This window comes from Acomys minous (genome assembly GCF_964271855.1).
Source record: "Acomys minous genome assembly, chromosome: 16".
NCBI lineage: Eukaryota > Metazoa > Chordata > Mammalia > Rodentia > Muridae > Acomys > Acomys minous.
Genome location: NC_140498.1, coordinates 62,594,120 through 62,621,355, shown reverse-complemented (window position 1 = coordinate 62,621,355; position 27,236 = coordinate 62,594,120). Strand labels below are relative to the sequence as shown.

Below are 27,236 nucleotides of genomic sequence, written 5' to 3'. Positions count from 1 at the left end.
ATCTGATGTCAGATCTCTAAGCTGGTCCACAGAGGGACCCAGGGCCCAGGTGGGCCTTGGCACATGTTCCAAAGCCCAGCCAAACACAGGCTAGCAAGCTGTACATACATTATCTCTCAGCCTGAACTGCGAGCTGCAGAGCACCAGTGTGTGAGTCTGCTGGCCCAGGGAGGAGCCCCATCCCTGACCTGAAGCTGTAGTATAGAGCAACAGTAACTAAGACATCATGATACAGGCATAGAAATAGGCTAATATACAAAATATATAAAGAACTCAAGAAAGTAAACACACCAAACCAAATAATCCAATTAAGAAATGGGGTTAAGAGCTAAACAGAATTTTCAACAAAGAAATATTAATAGCCAAGAAACACTTAAGAAATGTTCAACATCCTTAACCATCAGGGAAATGCAAATCAAAACAACTCTGACACTCCATCTTACACCCATCAGAATGGCTAGGATCAAAAACTCAAGTGACAGCACATGCTGGCGAATATGTGGAGAAAGGGGAATAGTCCTCCAATGCTGGTGGCAGTGCAAACCTGTACAACCGCTGTGGAAATCAATCTGGTGTTTTCTCAGAAAATTGGAAATAGTTCTTCCTTAAGACAGAGATATACCACTCCTGAACATATACCTGAAAGATGCTCCATCATACAACAAGGACATTTGTTCAGCTAGGTTCATAGCAGCCTTATTCATAATAGCCAGAATCTACAGACAACCTAGATATCCCTCAACCAACGAAAAGATAAAGAAAAAGAAACTGTGGTACATTTACACAATGTAATACTAGTCATCTATTAAAAACAAGGAAATCTTGAAATTTGTGGGCAAATTGATAGAACTAGAAAAGATCATATAGAGTGAAGTAACTGAGACCCAGAAAGACACACATGGTATATACTCACTTATAAGTGGATATTAGTCCAACACAGATGTCCTCTGAGACTCCACCCAGCAGGGGATCAGGACCTTTGCTGGGACTCACAGCCAGACTGTGGTAGGAGCACTGAGAGTTGTTTGGATGAGTGGGGGAATGGAAGGACCAGCAGGTGTGTTATGAACCTAGGGGGGCCTGCACAAACTGATGTACCAACCAAGGACAATGCATGCAGAGAATCTAGACCCTCCTGTTCAGATGTAGCCAATAAACAGCACATTCTCCAAGTGTGTGTGTGAAGGAGAGCAGGAATTGCCTCTAGCATGAACTCTAGTGCCCGAGATTTGATCACCTCCCCTTTGCAGTGTGGCCTTGCGGACGGAGAGGAAGGAGATGCTGTCTATCCTAATGAGACCTGATAGGGTGTGGTCAGATGGTGGGGGGAGCAACTCCCTTGTTAGAGGTGTAAGGAAAGGGAATAGGACAGAAGAGGGAGGGTTGGTGGGAAGGAGAAGATATGATGAGCAAGGAGATAACAAGAGGATGTAATGTGAATAAACTATAATAAATTAAAACTCAAAATAAGAGAAATAAAATTCACAGTCTTACCGATAGCAGTGAGGTTCCTGTAGGTCTCTTCCATCACATCTTTGTAAAGTTTCTTCTGGGAAGAATCCAGCAAAGCCCACTCTTCTTGGGTGAAATTCACAAGCACATCATGGTAGGTCACTGTATTCTAAAATATGCCATAAATGAGTACATCAAAAAGCACGATAGTGACATCACTGTAAATGTATACTTCATTGACAATATAGTCATAGAAACCTGGTGCTTCCTCTGCTTATTTTTTTGACATAGAAGTTTTAACATAATCACTAAGTCATTTCAGAAGAAAACTGGATGATGAGCCGCACCCCTCTCATTTCTGCCCCCTTTGAGTAGTATATAGCCTTGAAATAAAAATGCCAATTTTCAGACATGAAGAGAGAGAGAGAGAGAGAGAGAGAGAGAGAGAGAGAGAGAGAGAGAGAGAAGCAAACAGATAAAAGTACCAAGAACACATCAATTTTCAAAGAGTTACTAACTACAAAACTAAAATAATAATAATAATGGGCAATCTAGTTGTATTCCCGCATGTCTTTAATTCCATCACTCAGGAGAAGGAGCCAGTGTATCTCACTGAACTGGATGCCAGCATGATCTATGCAATGAGTTCCGGGACAGATAGACATATACATTAAGACACTGTCTCCCCTGAAAGCCAATCAAGCAAACAAGAAAGATAGAAACGACTCAGAGGTCTTTACTGAAGTTCTACAAAGAATCACACATTCACTCCAGTTCTGTATTCATCTTCCAGAAACCTGAACTGTAACATTAATAAGATCTTCCTAAAAGGGAATGCATGCTTAAACAAGTACAGATAGAAAGGTGAAAATATGAGGAATATAAATGTTTATCATTAATAAGCAACATAGGGCAAGAGAGATGCCTCAGCAGTGACTAGCTCTTGCTAGTCTTGCAAATAATTGGGCTCAATTGCCAGTGCTTACATGGGAGATCACTACTATCCACTGATCTACATTCAGGATTTCTGAGGCCATGTTCTGACTCCTGTGAGGACCAGGAGGAGTACATGAAGTGTATATTCATGCATATAGGCAAAATATTCATATTCATTAAAAATAAAAGCAAACACAAGAGGTAGAAAAATATGTCACACACCTGCAATCCAATGACTCAGAAAGCTCAGGCAGTATTAGTATCATGAATAATTCCATCCTGAGAATTGAAATATACTTCTTGCCAAATTTCAAACTGCTAGATGTGGTTGAAGATGAACACAACATATGCTTAGCATGTACTAAAAAAAAAAAAAACCCTACATTCCAGGACCATCAGCCGATGATGATGGTGATGGTGATGAGGATGATGATGGTGATGGTGGTGATGATGATGTTACCCACCCACATTTAATCCCAACACTCGATAGAGTTTGACCTGTAGGCTCGAAACCTGCTTGGTCTGCATACCTACTTTTAGAACAGCCAGTGCTACCCAGAGAAACTTTTCTTCAAAATCAAAGATAAAACACCAAATTTTAAAAATATAAAAACATTAGCCTAGCAAAATAGCTTAATATTGAAGAGCAGTTGCCTCTACTCTATCTTATGTGATGTAGCAATAGAGTCTATAGCATGAGAAGGAAGCTGACAACACAGAAGACACAAAGAACAGGAAATAGGTTGAGTACAGAGACACTCAAATTCTACCCCCAATAAGGAATATAGAAATGTCCCTCTGAAAATAAAACTTCCATAAGCTCCTCTAATGAAAGCCACAAAGAAGAACAAGTGTTCGAAGAAAGCATCCTCTCTGGGAGCTTTTTGATTCAATCAACTACATACTGACCAAGGTCACCATAGGCTCATGGTCATCCATGATGAAAATGCATTAACAATCCTAATCATCTGCAACGGCTCACACACTGTTCAAATGTCCAAAGTCTCTTCTGACACAAGAAAATATTTTGACTGCCATGTCCTGTAAAATCTGAAACCAGGTTCTACCATTCCACCACACAATGCACAGAATACCCCTTCCCATGACAGTAGAGAGGAGTGTGTACATAGTGAGGGAAGACTGGACCAAAGAAAGAAACCTGCAGGCCAAACAACAAATCCTGTAGCTCTGTTTCAAATGCATCGGGCTTCAGTTTCAAAAGGCTTAGATGGCCCTATCCCTGTAAGTTCTCATGCATCGCTCAGTTTGGTTACTTCCACTCCCTGAAGGGAGCTCTTCATGGCAGGTGCCTCACAACTTAGGTATCTCAACATCTTGTGATGTTGAAATGCAACTTCCTGCCTTTTTTCACAGTATACTACAATAGTACATTTGCTTCTCATCTCTATAACAAATCTTGCTACAAAAATATTGATGTTTCACTTTTCTTTTGCACATATCCACTAAACGAACATTAGAAGATGTCTTTGAAGGTGACGGCCTCAGTGCTTTCCACCCTTCATGTTTATTGCTGCCGGCAATGTAGACAAGATGGCTTGAAGCTCTGACAGCCATCTGACAAATGAGAGTGCAAGTAATATTAATATCAGATGGGAGAAAGAATTGGCTTGACACTGCTTAAGATGTAATTACATGCTGTCTTTTACGATCTGTACAACACTGCCTGAGAGTGTAATCCTTCTGCTGTTGCTGTTCTCTTCAGTCCTTTAGCATAGGGTCCTCCTGAGGCACCCAGCTCTTCCTCAACAAACGAGCATTGAGGTTATTTTTATATTTAAGCCGCCAAAACATAACTGCAATGAGCATGAGCGCTCTGCTACTTCTCAATACTAATTTCAAGTATATGAAAAACACACTGAGAAGATCGCTGGGACCCATGGCCATTCTGTCATTTTATGAGGACTCTGTGTAGCGGGGTGGCTTGGATGTAGGCATTATGTCCAAATGCCTCAGAATAGATACACTAAATATGGGCAATTTTATGTCAACTAAAACAACAGAATATGGACTTATTTAATTTCAGCTGATATCTGTCAAAAAAAATCACAATTTAATGCTATCAAGGTTTATTTTGCAAGCTAATACACAATCCTCCGTCACACTTAGACAAATTGTTCAATTCTGGAATACGTTTTATTTTCATTCTTTTTGCTTCCTCAATTAAGCCATACTTGGTGAGATTTCTTTAATGTGACCATAACAATGTATTCCATGTCACTAAACTGAATAAAAAATCCTCTTTCTAGGGCTTGGTACATTATTTCATATCAGTTTCGGTTATAGACTTATTGTAATTTGCTAAACAAATTATTATGTAGACAAATAACTTTGAGCCTTTTATACTACATTAAACCCCACAACTAAAATGATGTATTTTCAAAAAGAAAGATGCTGACTATGCGCAATAAGAGGAAACCTGATTCCAAAGTTATGTACCATTTGAAAAAACTCAAAATTCTCCACGGATTATGAAGGAATAGCACACATCTTGCCACAATATGACTTCCATACTAACCAGAAAGCTACAACAATCACGAATGTGTACACTATGAAAGAATAAAGAGATAGAAAGAAAAAGCCAAAAACATAAGCCTAAAATATATTTAAGTTTTAAATCAAAAACCTTAAGGGAAGTCTGCCAGGAAAAATGTGAACTTGACCAATGTTACCTTTGGCTGTATGCGTATAAAACATAAATACACACAGACTTCACAACTCTTACTAAACAACTGAATGTAACCCTTAAACTGTTATATTTCTGACCCTCCAGCTATTACTGATCTCTTTTCCAAACAGAGAGGCCCTATGCTCTAGAACTCTCTTTGGAAATGGAGGTGATCAGAAAGGTGGGCTATGGCTGTGCAGCCCTTCACGCCCCCTTGTGGTTCTAGGCAAACACAGCCAGCCCTAGTGAAGCCCATATAAAAAACAATGTCAAGTATAATTTAATGTCTCCTTGCTGCCACATGGATTATGTCACAAGATGTGGAATCTGCCCTATCCACCAACCTAAGACCATGCACGCCTGAGAACCTCTGCATCTCAGAAATTTCATTAGTATCTCAGAAATTGTTTTAGTATCTTTTTTTAAAAAAAGATTTATTTATTTATTATGTATACAGCATTCCGCCTGCAGGCCAGAAGAGAGCACCAGATTTCGTTATAGATGGTGGTTGTGAGCCACCATGTGGTTTCTGGGAATTGAACACATGACCTTTGGAAGAGCAATCAGTGCTCTTAACCTCTGAGCCATCTCTCTAGCCCCTGTTTTAGTATCTTAAAATTAAATGTTCCTGAACTGAGCCATGGTGGCTGGTGGTACTGGAAAGGCAAAAAAAGTCTAGTCAAGTATTGCTGATGCTTGATCCCCATCACCTCTTTTTTAAATCACTTTCAAAGCTATTTATACACTTTGTCATGCAAAATTGGATATGAAATGCAAGGTTCAGAACTCCTAGAAGCCAGACCTTCTGTTTTCCAATCTATTTTCATATTGCACACCAAAAATAATGCCTCTGTGGGTGTGTGTGTGTGTGCGCACACTGATAGTGACATAAGCACCATAGCTTTCCACTTCCAGGCCTGCAAGCCTCCCTGTCCTCAAGGAACCCTCTCACTCAGAAACCGTCAGAGCCAAATGGCTTCTGCCCAGGTTACAATATGAACCAAGAGAGCCACAGTGTGACCCACAGCCTGTCTCAGTCCCAGCAGATGAGACTCTGAGAGCTCGGCAGACATGCTCCTCCTTGCCTGGGGACAGTGTAGTGCTGAGACACAGATCATGGTGTGGTTTTTGGTCTCCCTCACAGCTCCCTACAGCTGCATCAGAGGAGAAACCTGGAAAGAACCTACAAGCGACCTCCCACTGGTGCTCCTGATTGCTAGGCTTGGCCAGAGTCCATCATTACCTTGGCCAACCCAGCTGGGGCCTCAGAACAGTAGCAGCCAAAAGCTCCTCTATTGGGGATTAGAGACCAAATGACTCAGACAGCTTAGGCTCCCCAGCTCTACCCTTCCACCCTAGGACCAGTCAGAGCCTTAGTCTGGGAAATTTGTATTTTAGTAGAATTTTCCATTCTCCTAGAGTTCTTCCTGTTCCTCTTTCAAGGCACATTCATTTCCATATTCCACTACATGCTGACTATCCAGTGCAGCCATCTCTACCTCATAGCTGAGAGGTATTGCAGCCAAACTTCAGTCAAAGACAAAAAGTAACAACAATTAACAAAAAGTAGGGAGCAGTAAATGGAAGGTGAATGAAAAATAAATAAATAAAAATGAAAAGAAATAGCTTCTCCTAGGTATGGTGGAGTAGAAAGTTTATTATAGATTAAGAGAGAGAGAGAGAGAGAGAGAGAGAGAGAGAGAGAGAGAGAGAGAGAGAGAAAGAGAGAGAGAGAGAGAGAGAGAGAGCACATACCCAGATTCAGACATTTGGGAGAGTCCAGAACGGACCTAACTCTGAGTGAATTGAGGAAAGGGAGGAGGGGAGAGCCTGACCAAGAGGCCAAGAGGATAAATGATAGACTAAAAAGACCAGGTAAACCAAAATGGGCAGCTGGAAGAAAGGCAACCCAAGCCCTGGGCTAAAGGGCTGGTATGCAAGCCACACCCTGTAACAGGTAAGTATACCAACTTTGAAAAAAAGGAAAGCAAGGACATTTTCCTGGGGAGCAACAGACTGGGTTCAAGGTGACCTGAGTCAACATAGCTTGTTTCAGAAATATATTTTTCTAAAACACAAAAGATGCAGATGTTAAATCACTGTACACACAAATAAAAATTCATTAAGAAAAATCTCTGCAATGACAGCATTCATTTACTTATGGCTAATGCTCAAAGAAGAGCCAGCTGAAAACAGATTTTTGCATTACACATACGTTGTCAGCATTAAGGATCTTTTATGTTCCAGACCCCAGGTTATGTTTTGAACAATTTAAATATGGATTAGAGACTGCAAGTCTAACCACTAAGAAAGACATGTGCACAGCAAAGATATTCCCAGAAATACTTAAGTCCACCAGTGCCCTGAAGCAGCAAGTTATTCATCAGTGACAGGGTGCTAAGTAGATGGTCCTAGAGGATGAAAAAGACAGGAAAAATAAAAGTTAGAAAGTACAAAAACTGAGGTGGGGAAGTCTTGCACAAGCTGCGTCTTCTGCCAAGTAAGCTTTTTAAAGAATCCCATCTTGTATACCACTTACAGGGAAAAAGTGGGAGACACCTATCATACAAGGGGAGAAACTCTCATACAATGAGACAAACTGAAGACGAGTCTAATGAACCAATGCTGCACAAAGGGAACACAGGACATCACAAGAACATTACTGGCCAAGCCTATAGTGGCCTTGGGACCGACCTATAACCATACATAATCTATACAGTGAAAAGAGTTGGGCTCTCAGGCTCTGAAGCCACCCCTCCCCAAAGGCTCTGGTCTCAGACCTTTACCAGCTCCCCCAAGCTTTATCCTTGCTTTAGAGAAAGAGCTCTATTTTATTCTCAATACTTGAGCAGCTTGTTAGAAACATGTTCCTTAGCAAGCCTCCATATGGCAGCACACGGTTTCCCGCAGACGACCTGGAAGCAGTCAGACAACTGCTCGCACACCCATGCTGTAGCTGTGCCACATCTGCCGAAAGGACCAAGCTGCTGTGCTGTGGGCCTGACCGTGTCCCTCCTGAGTGCTCTTCAACTTCTAGGGTTAAAAGCCTTTGAAGGGGTCTTCATGCATAGTTGTCTGCTCTGTCCCCGTGTCTCTGGTAACTCTCTAAAACTGGCGAGCCAGTCCTACAGGGAACCTACCCCACCCCGTCATCACCTGCCATTCACGTTGCAGGTTAACCTTGGCAGTGTGTTGTACATTGCCCTTTTGCTTTTATTGTATCAGTACTATAAAGTTTGTTTTGAGTTTTATAACTTTGTAGCATTTCAGATAAGGTTGTGTTTGTACTTGTGTAGAGTGAAAGGACTGTGTTGAATGAATTCAGGATTAGAATGCAAAAAAAAAAAAAAAAAAAAAGAAAGAAAAGAAAAGAAAAAGAAACATGTTCCTTGATAGGAGGATGGGCCTAGTGACTGGTTGTAATAACCACGGTTACGAGCCAAATGTCTGGACAACAGGACAAGCCTAATGAACAAACATGTGCATTCCAGCACCCTAACCTCTACCAGGCCAGGTTAGCATAACACTTACCCGCGGGGTGTTTTGGAGACAGTCCTGCCCTCAGCTAAATTCTACTTGGGAATCTCTTACTATTTTCTAAACATTGGTAAATCCTTTACATCATCGATTTTACCTTTTCCATCACAGCTTAACACTGGAGTGCTACCCCAGCACATGAGGCGCCCTTTACAAGCTCCACAACATTAACGCCAAACGGATCTTACACCTAAACTTGAAAGTCCAAGGGCAAAACTTGTAGAAGATGCTAGGGAAACTAGGACCCTCCGAGTTTGGCATCCTGCTAAGGATGTTTCTAGACACAAGTCCCTGCTCTGAAAGCTTTGCCCAAATGCTTCCCCCAATGTGAAGTTTTTCAGAGGCCACAGGCAGGTGCAGGGAGTGACTAGGACCACAAGGGACCACACAGGTGGCCACATAGCTGACCCTTTGCTTACCACACAACCCCAAAGAGGACCCATCACACCAGCTTCTGCTGCTCAGCTTCCTGCTCCTCTCCTCTGTGGGCAGGGACCCTGGCCTTCCCTCACAGCAACCAGCAACAGTGCTCAATGCACACCACACAGAACCATTAAAGAAAACTCAGCTATAGAGCTGCGCCTGCAGCAAGGCAACTGGACGAACCAGCCTCCTCTTCATACTGGCAGGACTCCCTGGAGGCCCTTATTGGCCAGTGAGTCTTGGGTGACATGAGCACTTCCCTTAGGGTTACAGTGTGCTGAAGGGACACAGCATAATCGTTGCAGGCCCAGGCGTCCAGTCCGGATCTGCGGAGATGTGCATTTCAGTAGCATTTGTGCCTGTTCTCCAATAGCCTACCCTTTTGTCCTCCCACCGAGCCCCAAGCAGGACCCACCATTCCAGCGCTAGCTCTGCTTAGCAAATTACTTCTCCCATTTCTGGGCAGTGACCCTCCACTCACCATGTCGGGACTCTGGAACTTGCTTGAGCGTCCCTCACAGCACCCAGCAGCAGCGATCAGAGCCCAGCACACGGACCCATTCAAGACAGGTCAGCTCTCAAGCCTAACCTGCAGGACGGCACCACCCGGAAGAAACAGCGTTTGAACTGGCAGATCCGCTTGAAAGTCCTGATTGGCCAGTGAGTCTTGAGTGACATGAGCACCTCCCTTTAGGGTTAGTGTGTGCTGAAGGGACATAGAACAGCCGCAGGCCCAGGCTTCCAGTCCAGGGACGTATTATTTCCAGATATACAGAGATTTGCGTCTCTGTAGCACCGTGCCTGTCCTCCAAAACCTGTCTGTCTTCTCATCGAGCTCCCGGCAGGACTCACCCCTCCAGCTAACGCTGCTCAGCAGCCTGCCCCTCCCATTCGTGGCCAGTGACCATCCACTCACCATCTCCGGACTTCAGCGCTTGCCTGAGCTCCCCTCACAGCACTCAGCAACAGCGCTTCAGAGCATGTCACACGGAACCGCTCAAGTCTTTTTAAGGCACAGGAACCGACCCTCCAGCACCGCTCCGGAAGAGCTGCCTTTGCATCTGACAGGCTGGTCTTCCTGGAGTCCCTGATTGGCCAGTTCGTCTTGAGTGACATAAACACCTCTTATAGTTTGAGTGCACCGTAAGGGCATAGAATCGTGATTCCTGTCCCGGGCTTCCTAAGCAGGGCCAAACTTTTAGCAGATGTGCAGAGATTTGCATTTCAGTAGCACTTGTGCGTGTCCTGTAATAGTCTTAACATCTGTCTTCCTAACTAGCCCGAGGAGGAGCAGATACCACTTGAGCTTATTCTGCTCAACCCCCTTCTCTTGTTCCCCTTTGTGGGCAGCGACCCTGACCTCACCAAGTCACAGCACCCAGTAGGAATTTCCCCTTCTTCCTCCTGTATCAAGGTGGGTAACTTACAGAGCCCAATCCTCAACCTTTAGTGGAGTCTTGTCCATTAAAGAGACTTTAGGAGACAAGATTTTTATTTTGTGTTTTTTGTGCTGAGTTCAGGTAAACTGCTGCTACTTTTTTACCTGGTAGATACGAGACAACCCTGGGAGAAAAGCAGGGAACAGATGACAAACACTGTGGAACACTATTGTTAGCCTGCACATCTTTCCCAGTGGGAAAGTGAAAACAATTACACAGCTATATTAGTCAAGGTTCTCTAGATGAATTGAATCTCTCTGTGTATGTAGAAAGTAGATTTATGGAAATGTCTCACAGGCTGTGGTCCAACTAACCCATCAATGGCTGACTAACAATGGAAAGTTGAAGAATCTGGTGCAAGGACCAAACGAATGCCATGTTCTATATGTTATGTAACGAATGCCATGGTCTGTAGGTTCTGTGAGAACCTGTCTTCTAGGTGACCCTTACTTCTCCCTGCATTCCGGGAGTGACCATATACTGCCCTAAACTGCACCTGCCAGCGCTCTCCAGAAACCCCACCTGAGCGATTAGATACAATCAGCATCCAATGTTCCTCCGAGATTAAAAAAAAAAAAAAAGCCCCCTTGCGATCCAGCCTCCAGCCAACCTGCCTAAAGGCTGACATTCCTGTGACCCAGAATCCCCACTTAAGGGTTTCCCATTACACCCACAGATCACTAGGTAAGCCAGCAATGTTAAACACATGGGGGCTGGATGTTCCCAGATCCAAGAATTGATTCCTAATCTACTTCTTTATTTATTTCATGTTTGTCCATTCACAAGTTAAGAGAGTAAAGAAGGAAGCTGATAATTATCTAAACTATGGCACACAAGTCATAAATCTATTGCCTATCACAGCTTAAATTGACTACATGCATCTTGCCTACTCCTTTGCTTTCAGATCACTCTGAATGGATGCATAAACAAGATCCAACATTCTTTTGCATTCAAGAAGCACATTTCACCCACAAGGACAGACATCACCTCAGGGTAAAAGGCTGGAAAAATATTCCAAGCAACTGGTCACAAGAAGCAAGCTGGTGTAGCCATTTTAATATCTAATAAAGTAGACTTTCAACCAAAATTAATCAAAGGGACGACAAAGGACACCACATACTCATCTAAGGTAAAGTCAACCAAGACGACATCACAATTCTGAACATCTATGCTCCCAATGCAAGGGCACCCAAAATTATAAAAGAACTCTTAACAAAGCTTAAACCACCCATCAATCCCAACAGTTAATAGTAGGAGACTTCAACACCCCTCTTTCACAGAAGGATGGGTCATTGAAACAGATACTAAGCTGAGAAATAATGACATTAACCAACATCATGAATAAAATGGATCTAACAGATATCTACAGAATTTTCACCCAAACACAAAGGTTATACCTTCTTCTCAACACCCCCATGGAACCTTCTTCAAAGTTGTTCATAGAGTAGGTCACAAAGCAAACCTCAGCAGATACAAAAGATTGAAATAATATTTTGTATCCCGTTAGATCACCATGGTCTAAAGCTGGACTTCAACAACAGAAATAAAAGAAATCCTACACATACATGGAAACTGAAATCTTGCTACTTAATGACACCTGGGTCAGGGAAGAAATAAAGGGAGGAATTAAGGACTTCCTGATTTTTAATGAAAATGGAGGCACAACATACCCAAATTTGTGGGACACAATGAAGGTGCTACTAAGAGGCAAATTCATAGCACTAAGTGCCTTTACAAAGAAAATGGAAACATCCCACATAATCAATTTAATGACACATCTGGAAACCCTAGAAAAAAAGAAGCAGAAGCAACCAAGAGTAGACTTCTGTAAATAATCAAACTCAGGCAGGAAATCAATAAATTAGAAACAAAGAGAACAATTTAGAGAGAGAGAGAGAGAGAGAGAGAGAGAGAGAGAGAGAGAGAGAGAGAGAGAGACAACAAAGCAAGAGCTGGTTCTTTGAGAAAATCAACAAGACAGACAAACCTTTAGCCAAACTAACTAAAAGGCTGAGAGACACTATCCAAATCAACAAAATCAGAAATGAATAGGAGACATAATCACAGACACTGAAGAAATAAGGAATAATAAGATACTACTTTAGAGGCATATATGCCACAAAACTTGAAAATTTCAAGGAAATGGACAACTTTCTTGATTGAGTCCACTTGCCAATTTGAATCAAGATCAGATAAACAAATTAAATAGTCCTATTTCTCCAATAGAAATAGAAGCAATCATTGATAGTCTCCCAACCAAAAAAGCCCAGGGCCAGATGGTTCCAGCACAGAATTCTACCAGACCTTCAAAGAAGAGTTAATACCAATTCTCTTCAAGCTACTCCAAGAGATAGAAATGAATTACCAAATTCATTCTATGATACGACAGTCACATTGATACCTAACCTCCACAAAGACTCAACAAAAAAGGAGAATTTCAGACCAATTTCTCTTATGGACATTGACGCAAAAATACTCAATAAATTACTTGCAAAATGAACACAAGAACATATCAAAGATATCATTCACCATGACCAGGTAGGCTTCATTCCAGGCATGCAGGGATGATTTAATATATGAAAATCCAACAATGTAACCCACCATATAAACAAACTGAAAGAAAAAACCACATGATCATCTTCTTAGGTGCAGAAAAAGCATTTGACAAATCTGTCACCCATTCATGTTTAAAGTTTTTGAGAGATGGGAATACAAGGCACTTACCTAAACATAAGAAAGGCTATATAGAACAAGCCAATAGATAACATCAAATTAAATGGAGAGATACTCAAGGAAATTCCTCTAAAATCAGGGACCAGACAAGGCTGCCCACTTTCTCCATATCTCCTCAATATAGTTCTTGAAGTTCTAGCCAGATCAATAAGACAGAAAAAGGAAATCAAGAGGATACAAATGGGAAAGAAGGAAGTCAAATTTTCTATTTGCTGATGATATGATAGTGTAGTTAAATTCCACCAGAGAAGTCCTACAGCTGATAAACACCTTCAGCAAATAGGCTGGATACAAAATTAACTCAAAAAAGTCAGTGGCCTTCCTATATACAAATTACAATCAAGTAGAGGAAGAAATTAGGAAAACTACACCCTTCACGATAGCCACCACCAATACAAAATATCTAGGAGTAACTCTAACCAAGCAAGTAAAAGACTTGTCTGAAAAAATTCAAATCTCTGAAGAAAGAGATTGAAGATGACATCAGAAGATGGAGGGATCTCCCTTGTTCATGTATCAGGAGAAATAACATATTAAAAATGGCCATCTTACCTAATTACCAAAAGCAATTGCCAGACTCAATGCAATCCCTATCAAAATACTTACAGAGTTTTTTAAAGACACTGAAAGATCAATTCTCAACTCCATATGGAAAAAGAAACCAGAATAGCCAAAACAATCCTATATAGTAAAAGATCCTCCAGAGGCATCTCCATACCTGATCTCAAGCTGTACTATAGAGCAACAGTAATTAAAACAGCACAGTACTGGCACAGCAATAGGCTGGTTGATCAGTGGAATTGAATCAAAGACCCATAAATGAATCCACACATATATGGTCAATTGATTTTTGGCCAAGAAGTCACATCTACTCAATGGAAAAAGGATAGCAACTTCAACCAATGGTGCTGGTCTAAGTGGATGTCTACATGTAAAAGAAAGTGCACTTAGACCCATATTTGTCAGTATGCACAAAACTCAAGTCCAAGTGGATTAAAGTCCTCAACATAAAACCAGAGACACTAAATCAGTTAGAAGAAAAAATAGGGAAGAGCTTGGAACACATTGGCACAGGAGGCAACTTCCTGAACAGAACACAAACAGGTCAGGCTCTAAGATCAACAATTAATAAATGGGACCTCTTGAGGCTAAGAATCTTTTGTAAGGCAGAAGACCCTGTCAACAGAACAAAGTAACAGCCTATGGACTGGGAAAACATCTTCACCAAATCCTACATCAGACAAATGTCTAATATCAAAAATATAAAAAGAGCTCAAGAAATTAAACACCTCCAAACCAAATAACCCAACTGAGAAATGGGGCTCAGAACTAAACAGAGAATTCTCAACAGAGGAATATCTAATGGCTGAGAAACACACAAAGAAATGCTCAACTTTCTTAGTCATCAGAGAAATGCAAATCAAAACAACTCTGAGATTCCATCTTACACCCATCAGAATGGCTAAGATCAAAAAGTCAAGTGACAGCACATTCTGGAGAGGATGTAGAGAAAGGGGAACACTCCTTCATTGCTGGTGGGCCTGAAAACTTGTACAACCACTTTGGAAATCAATCTGGTGCTTTCTCAGAAAACTCGAAACAGGGCTTCCTCAAGACCCAATTATTCCACTCCTTGGAATATACCCAGAAGATGTCCCACCACAGAACAAGGACATATGCTCAACCATGTCCATAGCAGCCTTATTCATAATAGCCAGAACCTGGAAATAGCCTAAGTGTCCCTCAGTTTGAAGAATGGATAAAGAAATTGGTATGTTTTCATCATGGAATACTATTCAGCTATTAAAAACAAGGGGATCCTGACATTTGTGGACAAATGGATGGAAGTAGAAACGGTCATACTAAGTGAGCTAACCCAGAAGCAGAAAGACTCACATGGTATACACTCACTTATAATTTGGCACTAGCCCAAAAGTCATGTCCCATGAAAGTCATCACTTACCAGGAGATTGGGATAGATGTGAGAACATCCTACTGGGACTCTAGGTAAGAGAGATATAGGAGAATGGGGAAACAGAAGAATACACAGGGTCCTAGAAACCTACAGTAAGAACATCATGATGGACGGATCAGGGCCCAGGGGCATCTGTTCAAACTATTACTCAAACCAAGGGCAATACAAGTACTACATATCAAACCCCTACTCTGATTTAGCTGATGGGCAGGCCATTCTCCAAAGTTATGTGCAGAGTGGGGACTGTCTCTGACATGAACTCTGGTGCTCCATAGTTGACCACTTCCCCTTGGTGGGAAGGCCTATTTACACTCAAAGAAAGAATAAGCAGGCTACCAAGATGAGACTTTGACAGCCTATGATCATATAGTGGGGGAGGAGGTCCCTCTCAGTCACAGACCAAGGGGAGGGAATAGGGTGAAAGAGGTAGGGAGGGAGCAACAGGAGGATACAAGTGATGGGATAACAATCAAGTTGTAATCTGAATTAATTAATTAAATAAAAAATAAAGATGAAAAAAAGAACCCTAAAATCAGGGGACCCTGATAAGGCTCAGTCCTAAATGTTTATTTCCCTGCTCAAACCACTATGTTGAAATATGATGGGAAAATGCTCACTCTGACCTTCTACTTGTTCCTTTGTGGTTCCGTCCTATAAAAAAATACTGCATGGTTTCACTTTAGAGTCACAGATCAGCTCTTAATCTCCTCTGAAGGCCTGAACAATCAGTAGAAATCTGTATACAATAAGATTTTGTCATCTGCTTAAATATTTACTAAGATAAAGGCTCAAGGAATTTGTCAGTACCCAAGTGTTTACAGCTGTGCCTGATTGGACAGTTTTTATTGGATGATTCTGATAAAGATCTTGCTTTGCTGGACTCCTGGATTGCTTTCCTGTTTCAGAATCCAATGTTGTGATTTACTACAAAATGTAACTGGCGAGAGGCTGGTGCAAGAGGTGTATTAAAAGCAAAAGATAGATTCAGGTTTTAATGCCTGAGAGTCTTAATAAAAAAATAGATGAGGTAGAAAATGATCATCTGTCCTTGTCTGTAATCTCCTCTTTTGACAGCTTTATAATTATAGCTGGAAGGAGAAGAGTACTGATCAGGGAGACAAGATAGATACAAGGCTAATGTGCATTTCAATGGCAGAAACTAGAAACTGTAGTAACCAACACCACCTCTTGAAAAAGCATTCTATCAAATATTAGAAGTGTGTTCTTCATGGAATACAGCTATGTCTTTTTAATAATCTATTTCATAACCGCAATCCAACACAAACAAGCTGGGTTTTTTTTTTTGATGACTTACCATTCTGACTCAGGTTATGGTACTCTCTAAAATCACTGTGGGTCATTATGAAATAACAAAGGTTGGGGAAGAAGGTAGGAACCAAACATGTTTTTCACCTCCATAGTGGAAGCAGGTGCAGTATCCTGGGGCAAGCAGATCCCCAGAGCATGTATATGAGAGGGAAATAGAACAATGAAAAGCCAGCCAATGCAAGGCAACTCTGGTTAGAGTTACAGGAATACCACAGCACTGTAACTTATCCTCAGTTGTCTGGACTTTGCTTTAGTCTATGCCTTGCCCTGTCATGAGAATTATTGGGTACATACAGACTGAGAGCCTGAAGTAGCAGAAGGAAGCAAGTGAATCATACAAAGTGTTCTCAGACATTGTTGAAGTCTGAGCCTGTTCCACGACCTAAGCCTATATTCTCTTTGGATCAACCTAGATGCAGGACGTTGTCTCTGTGTGGTGAAGACCCTGACATGTTCTTTCTCTTGTTTTGTCTCAGCATCCTCCTGAAGTCTGTGCTTACATCAAAAGACCTGGATCAGTATGTCTGTTATAAGTACTGGAAGCCCAGCACCTACAGGGAGGCAGACATAACCTTAGCTGCATTTATCCCCATGTACATCACAATTGAACTACCCACAAAGATCAATATAGATTTTGTCACCGATCCATTTGTACTATGGGAAAGCTATCTGTGAGTATTTGTGTGAATGTGCTAAGGGTGTTCTGTCTACAAGACAATATATGCTCTAATGTACATATGGAATCCCATTAAGAATAATGACCAAGACAGAGAGAGATGTAAAAGACAGTGTTAAACATTCTTCTTAATTATGTGTCTACAAACATTTACATTTTCCTCCTTGTTTCCAGTCAGGGAGACATCAGAGAATGAAAGAACAAACTTTTGGGTCTGCTCCATGGTGTAATTTCATGGCCAGTCTTATAAATGTTTTAACACATTAATTGAAGCATGCGAAGGAAAATTTCCACTCTGATAGCCTCTATTTGGGCATGGAAATGACTTATGTTTGAAAACCTGTTTCTTTCACAAACTTGGAGAGTTTTTGCTGACGTGAAATTGAATATCTCTATGTCTCTAGTACAAATCTTAGCATATCGTGATCCGTATTTCTCTGTCTTTAGTCTCTTTACAGTGTCTCAGAGTTTGGATATGGTGGTTATAATTTATTTAGGTCTCACTGATCGTTTATTTCAGTGTTCTGAAAGTCGTGTGTTCATGCCGGATAGCCTGTCCTCTACATCGTTTGCTCTCCTGGATACACATTGCTTGTGTGTTGGTTAGAGATTTTGTGGTTTCCATTTCCAACAGTTTTATCTGTCCTCCTTCCCCAGAATCATAATTTTATTTTAGAATTTCTGTTTTTTTATACTCAGTATTTTACGTGTATGAATTTTTTCCATCATCCAAGTTGCTTTGTGGCTCAATGCCCAGTTGAACTCATAGCTGATCTCATCTTCATTTGGATTATTCACCTCTTTATTTTCTAAGGCATTCATCTGTTATTTCATTTCTCTGAGTATATTTCAGTAGATCTGTTAGTTATTTTTTATATTGTTGAGTAGCAATTAGGCTTTTCCATAAATCCTGTAATCCTGTTGGTCCTATAATTACCCTATTTTTCCTTAAACAACAACTTCTGCATTAGGATGTTCCCTTATTGAAATGTATCTTCTTGAAGCCTCAATTCATATTTGCTCTGTGAGCAGGAAACAAACATACAGGCCTGTGGTCTTGGTAGTTGTGGTATTATGGAGTTCATAAAGAGACTCATCCAGGATACCTGATTTACTTTTGCAAGTAAATCACTCATAGGAGTGCTTTCAGAAGATGGAGAAATTACAATTCAGTGTCTGAGTACAGGGGGAGGTAGAATGATTCTCAAGTCAAGACAAGGAAAGAGCCCATACTTAGTGATAGGCAGTAGTCAGAAAATATTGAACTTTTAATTGACAGAAGTCTTAATCTAGATTCTGTTTGGCCTGTGATAGGCAGATCAAATCTCAATTCCTTGAAGCTGAAATGAAAATTTTTAGAGTTTGTGTAAGAGATGAAAGCTGGGCGTGGTGGCGCACCCCTTCAATCCCAGCACTCGGGAGGCAGAGGCAGGTGGATCGCTGTAAGTTTGAGGCCAGCCTGGTCTACAAAGTGAGTCCAGGACAGCCAAGGCTACACAGAGAGACCCTGTCTCAGAAAAAAAGGGAAAGACTAAAATGTTTAAAATATATTAACCTGACTATTGTCTATAATATACACTGAAATCCTCACCGAAGAAAAAGCAGGTAAATAGTGTATGTAACCAATTTGATGAGAGCAATGCTTTACAGCAACAGCAAAAGCTTAGTAACTGAAAAGGATGCTTCTGGGCTAACACCATGAGCAATGAACAGCCATTACACTGTCTATATATACACTGACAGAGAATCTTTCTGAACAATGAGAAGTACTGAAATATATCTACAAAACAATGGAGATAGATTAAAAGTTTTGAGTCTGTGACTATGAGAAGAGTTTCCAGTGCTTTTACAGTGTGAGTTTAATGGAATATCAGAACTCCACTGATCAATATTTTAAAACTCTGAACTTCATAAATCTTTAAGTCTCATATCCCCATAATTTGAATCACTTCCTCGGACATTTATAGCTTGTTTTGCATAACTTGTATCACTTCTTTAGACAGTCAGAATTTGAAAAATCTTTAAAGCATTTCCCCAATCTAGACATTTACCAGGAGACGGAGGTGATTGATAAGTGGGAGCAGTGATTGAAAAGCAAGTTCTTGAATGTCTGTGCCTGGACAATATTTCTTGTTGGTTACAGAACTCCTGTGATTTATTATTAGATGCCATTCTTCATACGGTATGAATGATGATTTACAGATGTCTTATTCTGCTCATACAATGTGCAGAAAACCAGCCTTAATTGCTCTGTGCATCACGCACACCTGACACATTTATAATTTAGGGCTGTGTAATACCTGTGAGAAATTATGTTTTCACACTGAAAGAAACAGACATTGATGTTGGATCAGACCTGACAGGGTGCAGTGCTCTAAGCATGCTGGACACTGACATCCTGCGTCCCTCATGTCCCATCACCAAGGGCCTCAGTTGTTGTTTCTCATCAGAACAGGACAGCTCCCAGGACATCTTCAAAGAAAGCTTTCAGTCCCAATTAGTCTAGCATTTCAGACTATCTCACACAGGACTTTAATTAAGCCTGAACTTTCTCAGCATTTAGAAACTGCACCACAAATGCTATTCCTAAATACTTTAACCATTTTCCCCAATTTTATTTGGGTCCCTACAAAGGTATTATTCATCTCAAACATTAAGAGAATGACACCTCATTTATCTTAAGAGGGTTGGGTAGGCTCTTGGTTGTTTTCTTGGGGGATAGATGTTTGTTTTCTCTGGGACATGGTTATAATTATTATTAGTCTTATTTAGAAAGAAAACAAGGTTGGACTCAGAGATGTCTTTCTTTTTCTTTATCTTTCAGTCTTAGTTTGGAGATAGAGGGTTGAAAAGAAAGAAGGAAGATCTAGAAATATAGAGAGACGATAGGGCAGAAAGAACGTTAGTGAACCTTACGCTCTTCTTAATGCCTTAAATGTTACTCCCAAGGTTATTTTTAATTCACTTGTATAGAACTTTGCATAAAGAAGCAAAATAAGTTTAATTTTTTATACATTGGAAGTAATTCAAATTTAAGATTATTTTTTCACACACATTATATATGTTTCTACTCTAATATGAGGTATTAACTCATACAACTCAATTATAATACAAGGTTTACTTCCAAGACTTTGAAAGTGTTATTTCAAGCTGTTTAGGATAATTAAGTTATATGTTAATTGTTAGTTGATCAAATTATGTTCATATAAATTACTAGTATAATTGATAACAAGAATATGCATCCTAAGTGCAAGAGATAGATATGGTTTTATATAAAGACAAGGTAAAATAGTTAGATAAGGTCTTCAAAAACCTCAGAGTCCTACAGAATATGGCATTTAAAGATGTTTTTTATTATTTTGAAGATTCATACAATGAGATATGTTAACTCCTGGCAACACACAGCCTACCTTAAAGAAGATGATGAGCATCAAAGACCTTCCTTATAGATCTGGCTTCAAATGTGGCAAGCAAGCCACTGGGTAAAAGATTCTTGTTTGTACCACAGAGAGAATTCTTCCAAAAAGTGGGCAAGCTTGCATGCAGGCAGAGTCAACAGCCAAACTCTGCCAAGACAGGGTAAGCAATTCCTCAATATTTCCTGCCTCACAGTTATTTCTGTCAGATATATTGGGCCCAAAGACAGAAGATGATGATCCAAAATTATAGAGAGTTTTGGCTGACTATTCAGACAGCAAACTGTCCCTGACATATTCTCATTTTGAAAGCTGCTAACATTCACTCCTTGTATACTCAGGTAATTAATTTATTCCTTCTCAAGTCTATGATGGGGATGGAAACCAAATAGTTTAGTTTTACAATTAAACTTAGTTGTTTATGGGTTAAGATGTTTCTAGGTTTAGAGATGTTTTAAGTTGATAGAGATGAGATGTGATATAAATTGATTTACATTCAGAATTTTAGATGCACCAAGATAGGAAAGATGTTTTCGTCAAGGCTGCCAAATACAAATAGCCCAAACACTATGACACTATGAACATAATATACAAAAAAGAAAATTAAGTTTATTTCAAATAAACTAAGAGTAAAAAGGAAATTTTTGGGTATTAATAATCAGACAGCTTCAGTTTGACTGTCATTTAAATCTATTTTTGTGAGATTATATTTTTTCATTGTGATGCCTCTCGGCAAGGTAAATTTGGCTGTGAATCTGATCTCTTCAGCAGGAGAACTAGTAGCTGTAGAAAATAACAAGGAATAACTTTCACATAAATATGCACTGATCATGCAGCTGCATCCTTGTTGCCAGGAGCTGCCTAAGGTTAACTTGTTGCTGGTAAACACTGTAGGGCATTGGGTTGCCTATTAGCTCTTATCTCAACTTATCTGGTTTTTGGACCAGGTGGAAATGTTTGACATGCAGTCTTGAGGCTACTTAGTGATGATGTCTGAATTGGTTTTTCTATAGTGTTAGAGTTCTTAACAGCCTCTAAAGACAATAATAAACCATTTTGGGAGATGACTGGTTTTTACTGTCCAACCTCAGAAGGTATTATGACCTTAGAAGTCTGTGACAGGAAGCACAGTTCTTTAGTAATTATTGCTGGTATGTAATGGGGATGAAAAAGGGTGGGATGGTGCTACATGTGGGATGTCATCAGGGATCCAGAGGCTCATAAGTTGTTGCAAACTGCCATAGGATGATATATGGTCCAACCCTTTTCAGGTGAACAGAGTTAACGGGGTTTCTCATAAGATGAAGAGACCTTATGCTAGCCTCCTAATGCCACACATGAATCTCTGCAAAAAAATGAAACAAAAATATCAAAGTCAAATAGATGGAAGAAAATAACCAAACTCCATGATGAAATTGATAAAATAGAGACAAAAGGAACAAAACAAAGAATCAAAGAAACAAATATTAATTTCTTTAAGAAAATCAACGAAGTAGACAATTTTTTATGCAAACTGGCTAAAAGACAGAGATTATATCCAAATTAATAAAATAAAAAATGAGACAGAAGACTAAACAGCAGACACCAATTTCCCTCATGTATATACATGCAACAATAGTCAATAAAATACTAGAAGATACCATGATTGTGTAAGCTGCATCTAGTATATGATTCAGCCTATGAAAATGTCCTTTGTTGATTACACTTTATTACTGTTGTTATGAAGAGTAATGCAAATGTAAACATGTAAGTATACAAATATAAACACCTGCCCTCAGCCCTCAGCTCAAATGTTAAAAGAGAGAAATTAGTCTAGAAATAAATTTGCAAGACCATGCCTGTGAACACATTTCAGGTTTTTCCAAATTCCATGTTCCAACGTGGAAGAAGTCTTCATAGTAACAAAATAAATAAGGCTCTAAGCCCAATGCATTGGTGGAAATATCAGCCAGAAGTTGTCAGCAAGATTGGGAATGATATTGTTCAACTCCGCAATGTTATCTCAATTCATTCTTAGCTTTTAGGTCATTAGAAGCCAGTTATGTGCTGGGTTACTACTTTCCAAAATGATTTTATTCATTGATTATGGGAGATCAATTCAATTGCTGAGGTTTCCAGGAAATGGCTATTTCTGGGTCCTACAGGTAGTCTAGACTATGGTAATGAGCCTCTGGAATTGCAATGTTCCAATCACTCTGTATCAATGGAGATCCTATCGCTATTCTTTTCAGACACAGCTCTCTCCAGGGTTCTCACTGATACATGTATACATGTATGATACATGTTTCTTTCTTTATTCTTTCTTTCTTTCTTTCTTTTTTCTTTCTTTCTTTCTTTCTTTCTTTCTTTGTGTATGTCTCTGAGGCTTTTGAAGACATTAGCTAACTATTTTACCTTACCTTTCTGTAGAATCATATCTATCTGTTGCAAATAAGATATATATTCTTGTACTAAAATGTACTAGTAATTGATGTGACTATGATTTGATCAAATAACAAGTAACTTGTATAATGTATTTATACTAAACAGCCTAAAATAGCACTTTCAAAGTATTGGGAATTAACCTTGCACTAAAATGGAATTATATAGGTCCAATACATATTAGAGTAGAAGAGTAATCCTAAATTTGAATTCTATACCAATTTACAAATGTGATTTCTCCTGCATTGGATCAGAGATATTCAAAATTGAGACATCATCATGTTGCATATTTCCTTTGATGAAGACGAAGTGACGTTCTCTATCACTTTCGATACTTATTTTGAAAATCTATTTTACTAGATACAATAGTGGCTATACCAAATTGCTTCATGGATTCATTTGCTTGGAATATAGTTTTTCAACCATTTACCCTGAGGTAGTATTTATCTTTATTGCTGAGTTGTGTGTCTTGTATGCAGCAGACTGATGGATCCTGTTTTCACATCCATACTGCCATCCTTTTTACTGAGGAGTTAAGGCCATTGATTTTAAGAGATATTAATGACAAGTGGTTGTTAGTTACTTTTATTTTGATGTCGGTCATGGGAGAGAGAGAGAGAGAGAGAGGAGAGAGAGAGAGAGAGAGAGAGAGAGAGAGAGAGAGAGAGAGAGAGAGAGAGAGAGAGAGTTTTATTTGTGGATGTGGAGTTATTTATTTCTTTGTGTTTTCTAGGTGTAGTTAGCCTTCCTAAGTTGTAGTTTTCCTTGTAGTACATTATGTAGGGATGGATTTGTATTTAGGTTCTGGTTAAATTTGGTTTTGTCATGCAATATCTTGTTTTCTCCATCTATGGTGATTAAAAGTTTTGTTGGGTACAGTAGTCCGTGTTGGCACCTGTGGTCTTTTAATATTTGCATGACATCATTTATGACCTTCTAGCTTTCACTTTCTCTTTTGAGAAGTCAGGTTTAATTCTGATATGTTTGCTGTTATATGTGACTTGAACATTTTCTCTTACAGCTTTTAATATTCTTTCTTTCTTATGTGCATTTAATGTTGTGATTATTATGTGGTGGCAGAATTTTTTTCTGGTCCAATCTATTTGGGGTTCTGTAGGCTTCTTGTATTTTTATGGACATTTCTTTTTGTAGGGTGGGGAATTTTTCTTCTATGATTTTGTTAAGAATGTTTTCTGGACCTTGGATTTATGGAGTTCAAGATTTCTTGGGTGTTTTGTGTCCGGAACTTTTTATACCTAAAAAGTATAAAACACTGGTTGTCCTCAGTGTTAGTAGACCTAGGGGTTCTTCCTATGAGTTCCCTGTCTGTGTCCCTTATGGGCCAGGCAGTTTGGGAGCAAGTAAAGAGAGCTCTAAGCCAAAGGCTGTTTGCTATGGCTCGCCAGAAGCCTCCTCAGGATGTAGTATTGTGGATGTTAGAGCCTGCACTAAACTCAGCACAGCTGGGTTCTCTGTCTGTATCTCAGCTAAGTCAGCCAGGAGCCGAGTGGGCTGATAGATTTCAAAGCCCAAGGCTAGTTAAGTGCCCTACAGTCCTTTTTGAGAATGCAGGGCTCTGCCTCTCTACTCTGTGTTCCATATGGGCTAGGCAAGTAAGCAGCTGGGGAGATACAAGAGATTCAAGCTTGAAAATGATCGTGTCCAACAAACCTTCTTGACATGGCAACAAATGTGTGTCTTGGCTCACACCAGACTCACCTCAGCTTATCTCCTCTGTATCCCAGTTGGGCAAGGCTGGGAAGCAGCTGAGGCACTGATGGGGACCAGAGCTCAGAGCTTCTGGGGTGTTCAACAGGCCTTCTTGAGATGACAGTGCTCTGTTATCTACTCTGTACCCCAGTTGGGCTAGGCCAGCAAGTTGCTGGCTCGTGGAGAGATATTAGAGCACAAAGCTGCTCAAGGAATGGCAGCTAATGTGGAGTATGGCCTGCATAGGTCATTGCTCTGACAGTCTGCTCTGTGACCTAGATTGATCAAGCCAAGAAGTTGCAGGTGGACAGGGAAAGATCAAGGCTAGAAGCTTCCAGCAGGATGGCAGCTAATGTGTGGATTGAGACCTGCTCAATCTGTCTGCTTTGTGGCCTCACTGTGTCAGAGAAGTATGCTTCCGGTGGGCAGCCGAGATAGACCCAGACACGAAGCTACTCACAGGATGGATATTAATGCAGATTGTGGCAGGAGCCTGGATTCAGCTCTGTCTGAAAACTCTGTGTCACAGATGGGTCAGACTGATAAGTGGCTGGGGGACTGAGGGAGATACGAGCCCAAAGCTGCTCCACAGGACTATTTGAGATGGCAGCACTCTGCCTATCTGCTCTGTGACTCAGCTGGAATAGGCCTGTAAGCAGCCAGGGAGCTGAGAGTTCAGAGCCTAAAGGTCATTAGGTGCCCCACACTTTTTCTCGGGGTGAAAGTTAATGTCAATTATGTCCACTGCTGAGACTCAGCTCTGCCCCCAGCAAAAGGGAGGTGAGCACCTAAAGCTGCACTGATGTTTCACAGTCTTTCTCATGATGGTGGCTAATGTGGGTTGTCCCCTGGGATTTTCTGTGGGTTAGTTGATTGGTCAGTGGTCAGACCTACCCATGCTCCACACAGTGTGGATCCCTATTACCTAGAAGCAACAGAATTTGTGCTTTGTAGATCTCAGTTTCATCTTTAGGTTTCTGTGCAGCCCTGCTTGTCCTGCTAGTCAGAAGCACTGTGTGATCTACTCTGCCATATTGGATCTCCTCATAAGATTACTTTTTAAGGATAATATTTCATTGTAACTGCATATTACAGCCTGCCAGTAAAAAAAAAAAAGCTGGCACAGAAATTACCTTGCTTGTTATATTCTGTTAATATATAACAAGTTACTTAGTTACAAATGTACATAGATCCCTGGAAAAAACTTATTTTTCATGTTTGCTTTTCATCCATAATAGGTAAAACATTTGAGCATGTGAAGGTATTGGAGAACATGTTTTTATTTCATATACTCATTGTAATCAATCACTTAGAGAAAAATAAAATGTAACCACATTGTGATTTTGTCATTGTTTAGACCTTGCTGGGATCCATAAGCTATAGGAGAAATAATAAAGTTGTTGTAATTTGTTCTTCTGAGGTTTTTTTCCCATTAACCAAATGTATATGTGTACATATGTCCATTTGTACAACGCTTGCTGAGTTGGAACTTGCTGTTTGGAGTCGTTCCATCCATCAAGATATGTTTATTTGTGTAGATGCCTTGCAAGGTTGTTACAATCCATTTCTTTCTCACTATATGTGTATGTATTTATGTGTACATGTATGTTGTATGTATGTATGTATGTAGGTACGTATGTGTGTATGAAAATATGTAAAGTAAGAGAAGTTTTAAAGAAGAGGCTTGTTGGACTCTACCTCCTGGAGTGTGTCTTACTTCACTATCAAGTGTAAGTGTGTGTATGTGTGTGCATGGATCTTTTCTCTCTTTTCTCTTTCTTCTTTAGATGCTTTGTCACTAACAGTGGAAAGTTCCCTCTAGAAGCCATCATCCCTAGCCATCACAGGCCACCATCAATGGAAGCCAACTCTAGGAGCCATCAGCCCTAGACACTGATTAAATGATAGCTGTAAGCACCCACCTGGCACCCATCAGCACTAGCCCACCCCCAGCAATTTAATTCTGGCCTCCCAGTCTGCCACTTTCAGTGGAAGCCATCTCTGGTAACAATCAGTTATGGCCTTGAAAGTTGCCCTCAGAGAAAGGATGCAGGGACCCTAGACAGTTGCTGGATCTATGCCCTGACTCAGTTTTCCCAGTTGATGTCTAAGCTGGTGTTCAATAGTTCCTTAACATAACTCAGTGGACTTCAGGCTCACAATTGCTCTTTAATGCTTCTAGTGGTGCCAGCCATCTTGCGTCTAACACAGGTTGTGAAAGTTGCTACCAAGGATCCCTCCACTACCACCCAATGCCATGACTGAGAGAGTTCAGCCCACCTAGCTGCATCAGAGTTTCATTTCCTCCAATCGTGAGCACTCTTTTACTTAATGGGCGGAGTGTTTTCTCTTTTTCTTTCACTTTTTAATAATTTTATTTATTATATATTTTTATTATTTATGTTTTAATTATTTAAATTACTTATTCACTTTACTTCTTGATCACATCCCAATCTCTCCTCTCTCCTTCGTCCCACCCTCCCTCTGGGTTTCTCCATTTCCC

At 40.3% G+C, this 27,236-nt stretch overlaps 2 protein-coding genes across 7 annotated transcripts in view; one reads left to right on the top strand and one right to left on the bottom strand.

The window, feature by feature from the left end:
* LOC311587537 (uncharacterized protein) overlaps positions 1-27,236 on the bottom strand; it is a 494,998-nt gene that overhangs the window by 9,899 nt on the left and 457,863 nt on the right. The window contains exons 1-3 of one of the 6 annotated variants that reach the window (XM_084764490.1): positions 9,951-10,091; positions 9,516-9,623; positions 1,495-1,621 (exon numbers count right to left, since the gene is read on the bottom strand). The exons of 1 other annotated variant lie outside the window; for it this stretch is intronic. In XM_084764490.1, coding sequence (XP_084620616.1) covers positions 1,495-1,621; positions 9,516-9,518 — 130 coding nt within the window. In that variant the 5' untranslated portion in view covers positions 9,519-9,623; positions 9,951-10,091. Of the gene's footprint in view, positions 1-1,494; positions 1,622-3,439; positions 7,486-9,515; positions 10,092-27,236 lie in introns of those variants that run through there. 4 more of the 6 variants (XM_084764489.1, XM_084764491.1, XR_014775895.1 and 1 more) reach the window with 4 other exon arrangements.
* Positions 1-27,236, top strand: part of LOC311587533 (uncharacterized protein) — a 428,822-nt gene that overhangs the window by 47,353 nt on the left and 354,233 nt on the right. The gene's annotated exons all lie outside the window — the stretch shown is intronic.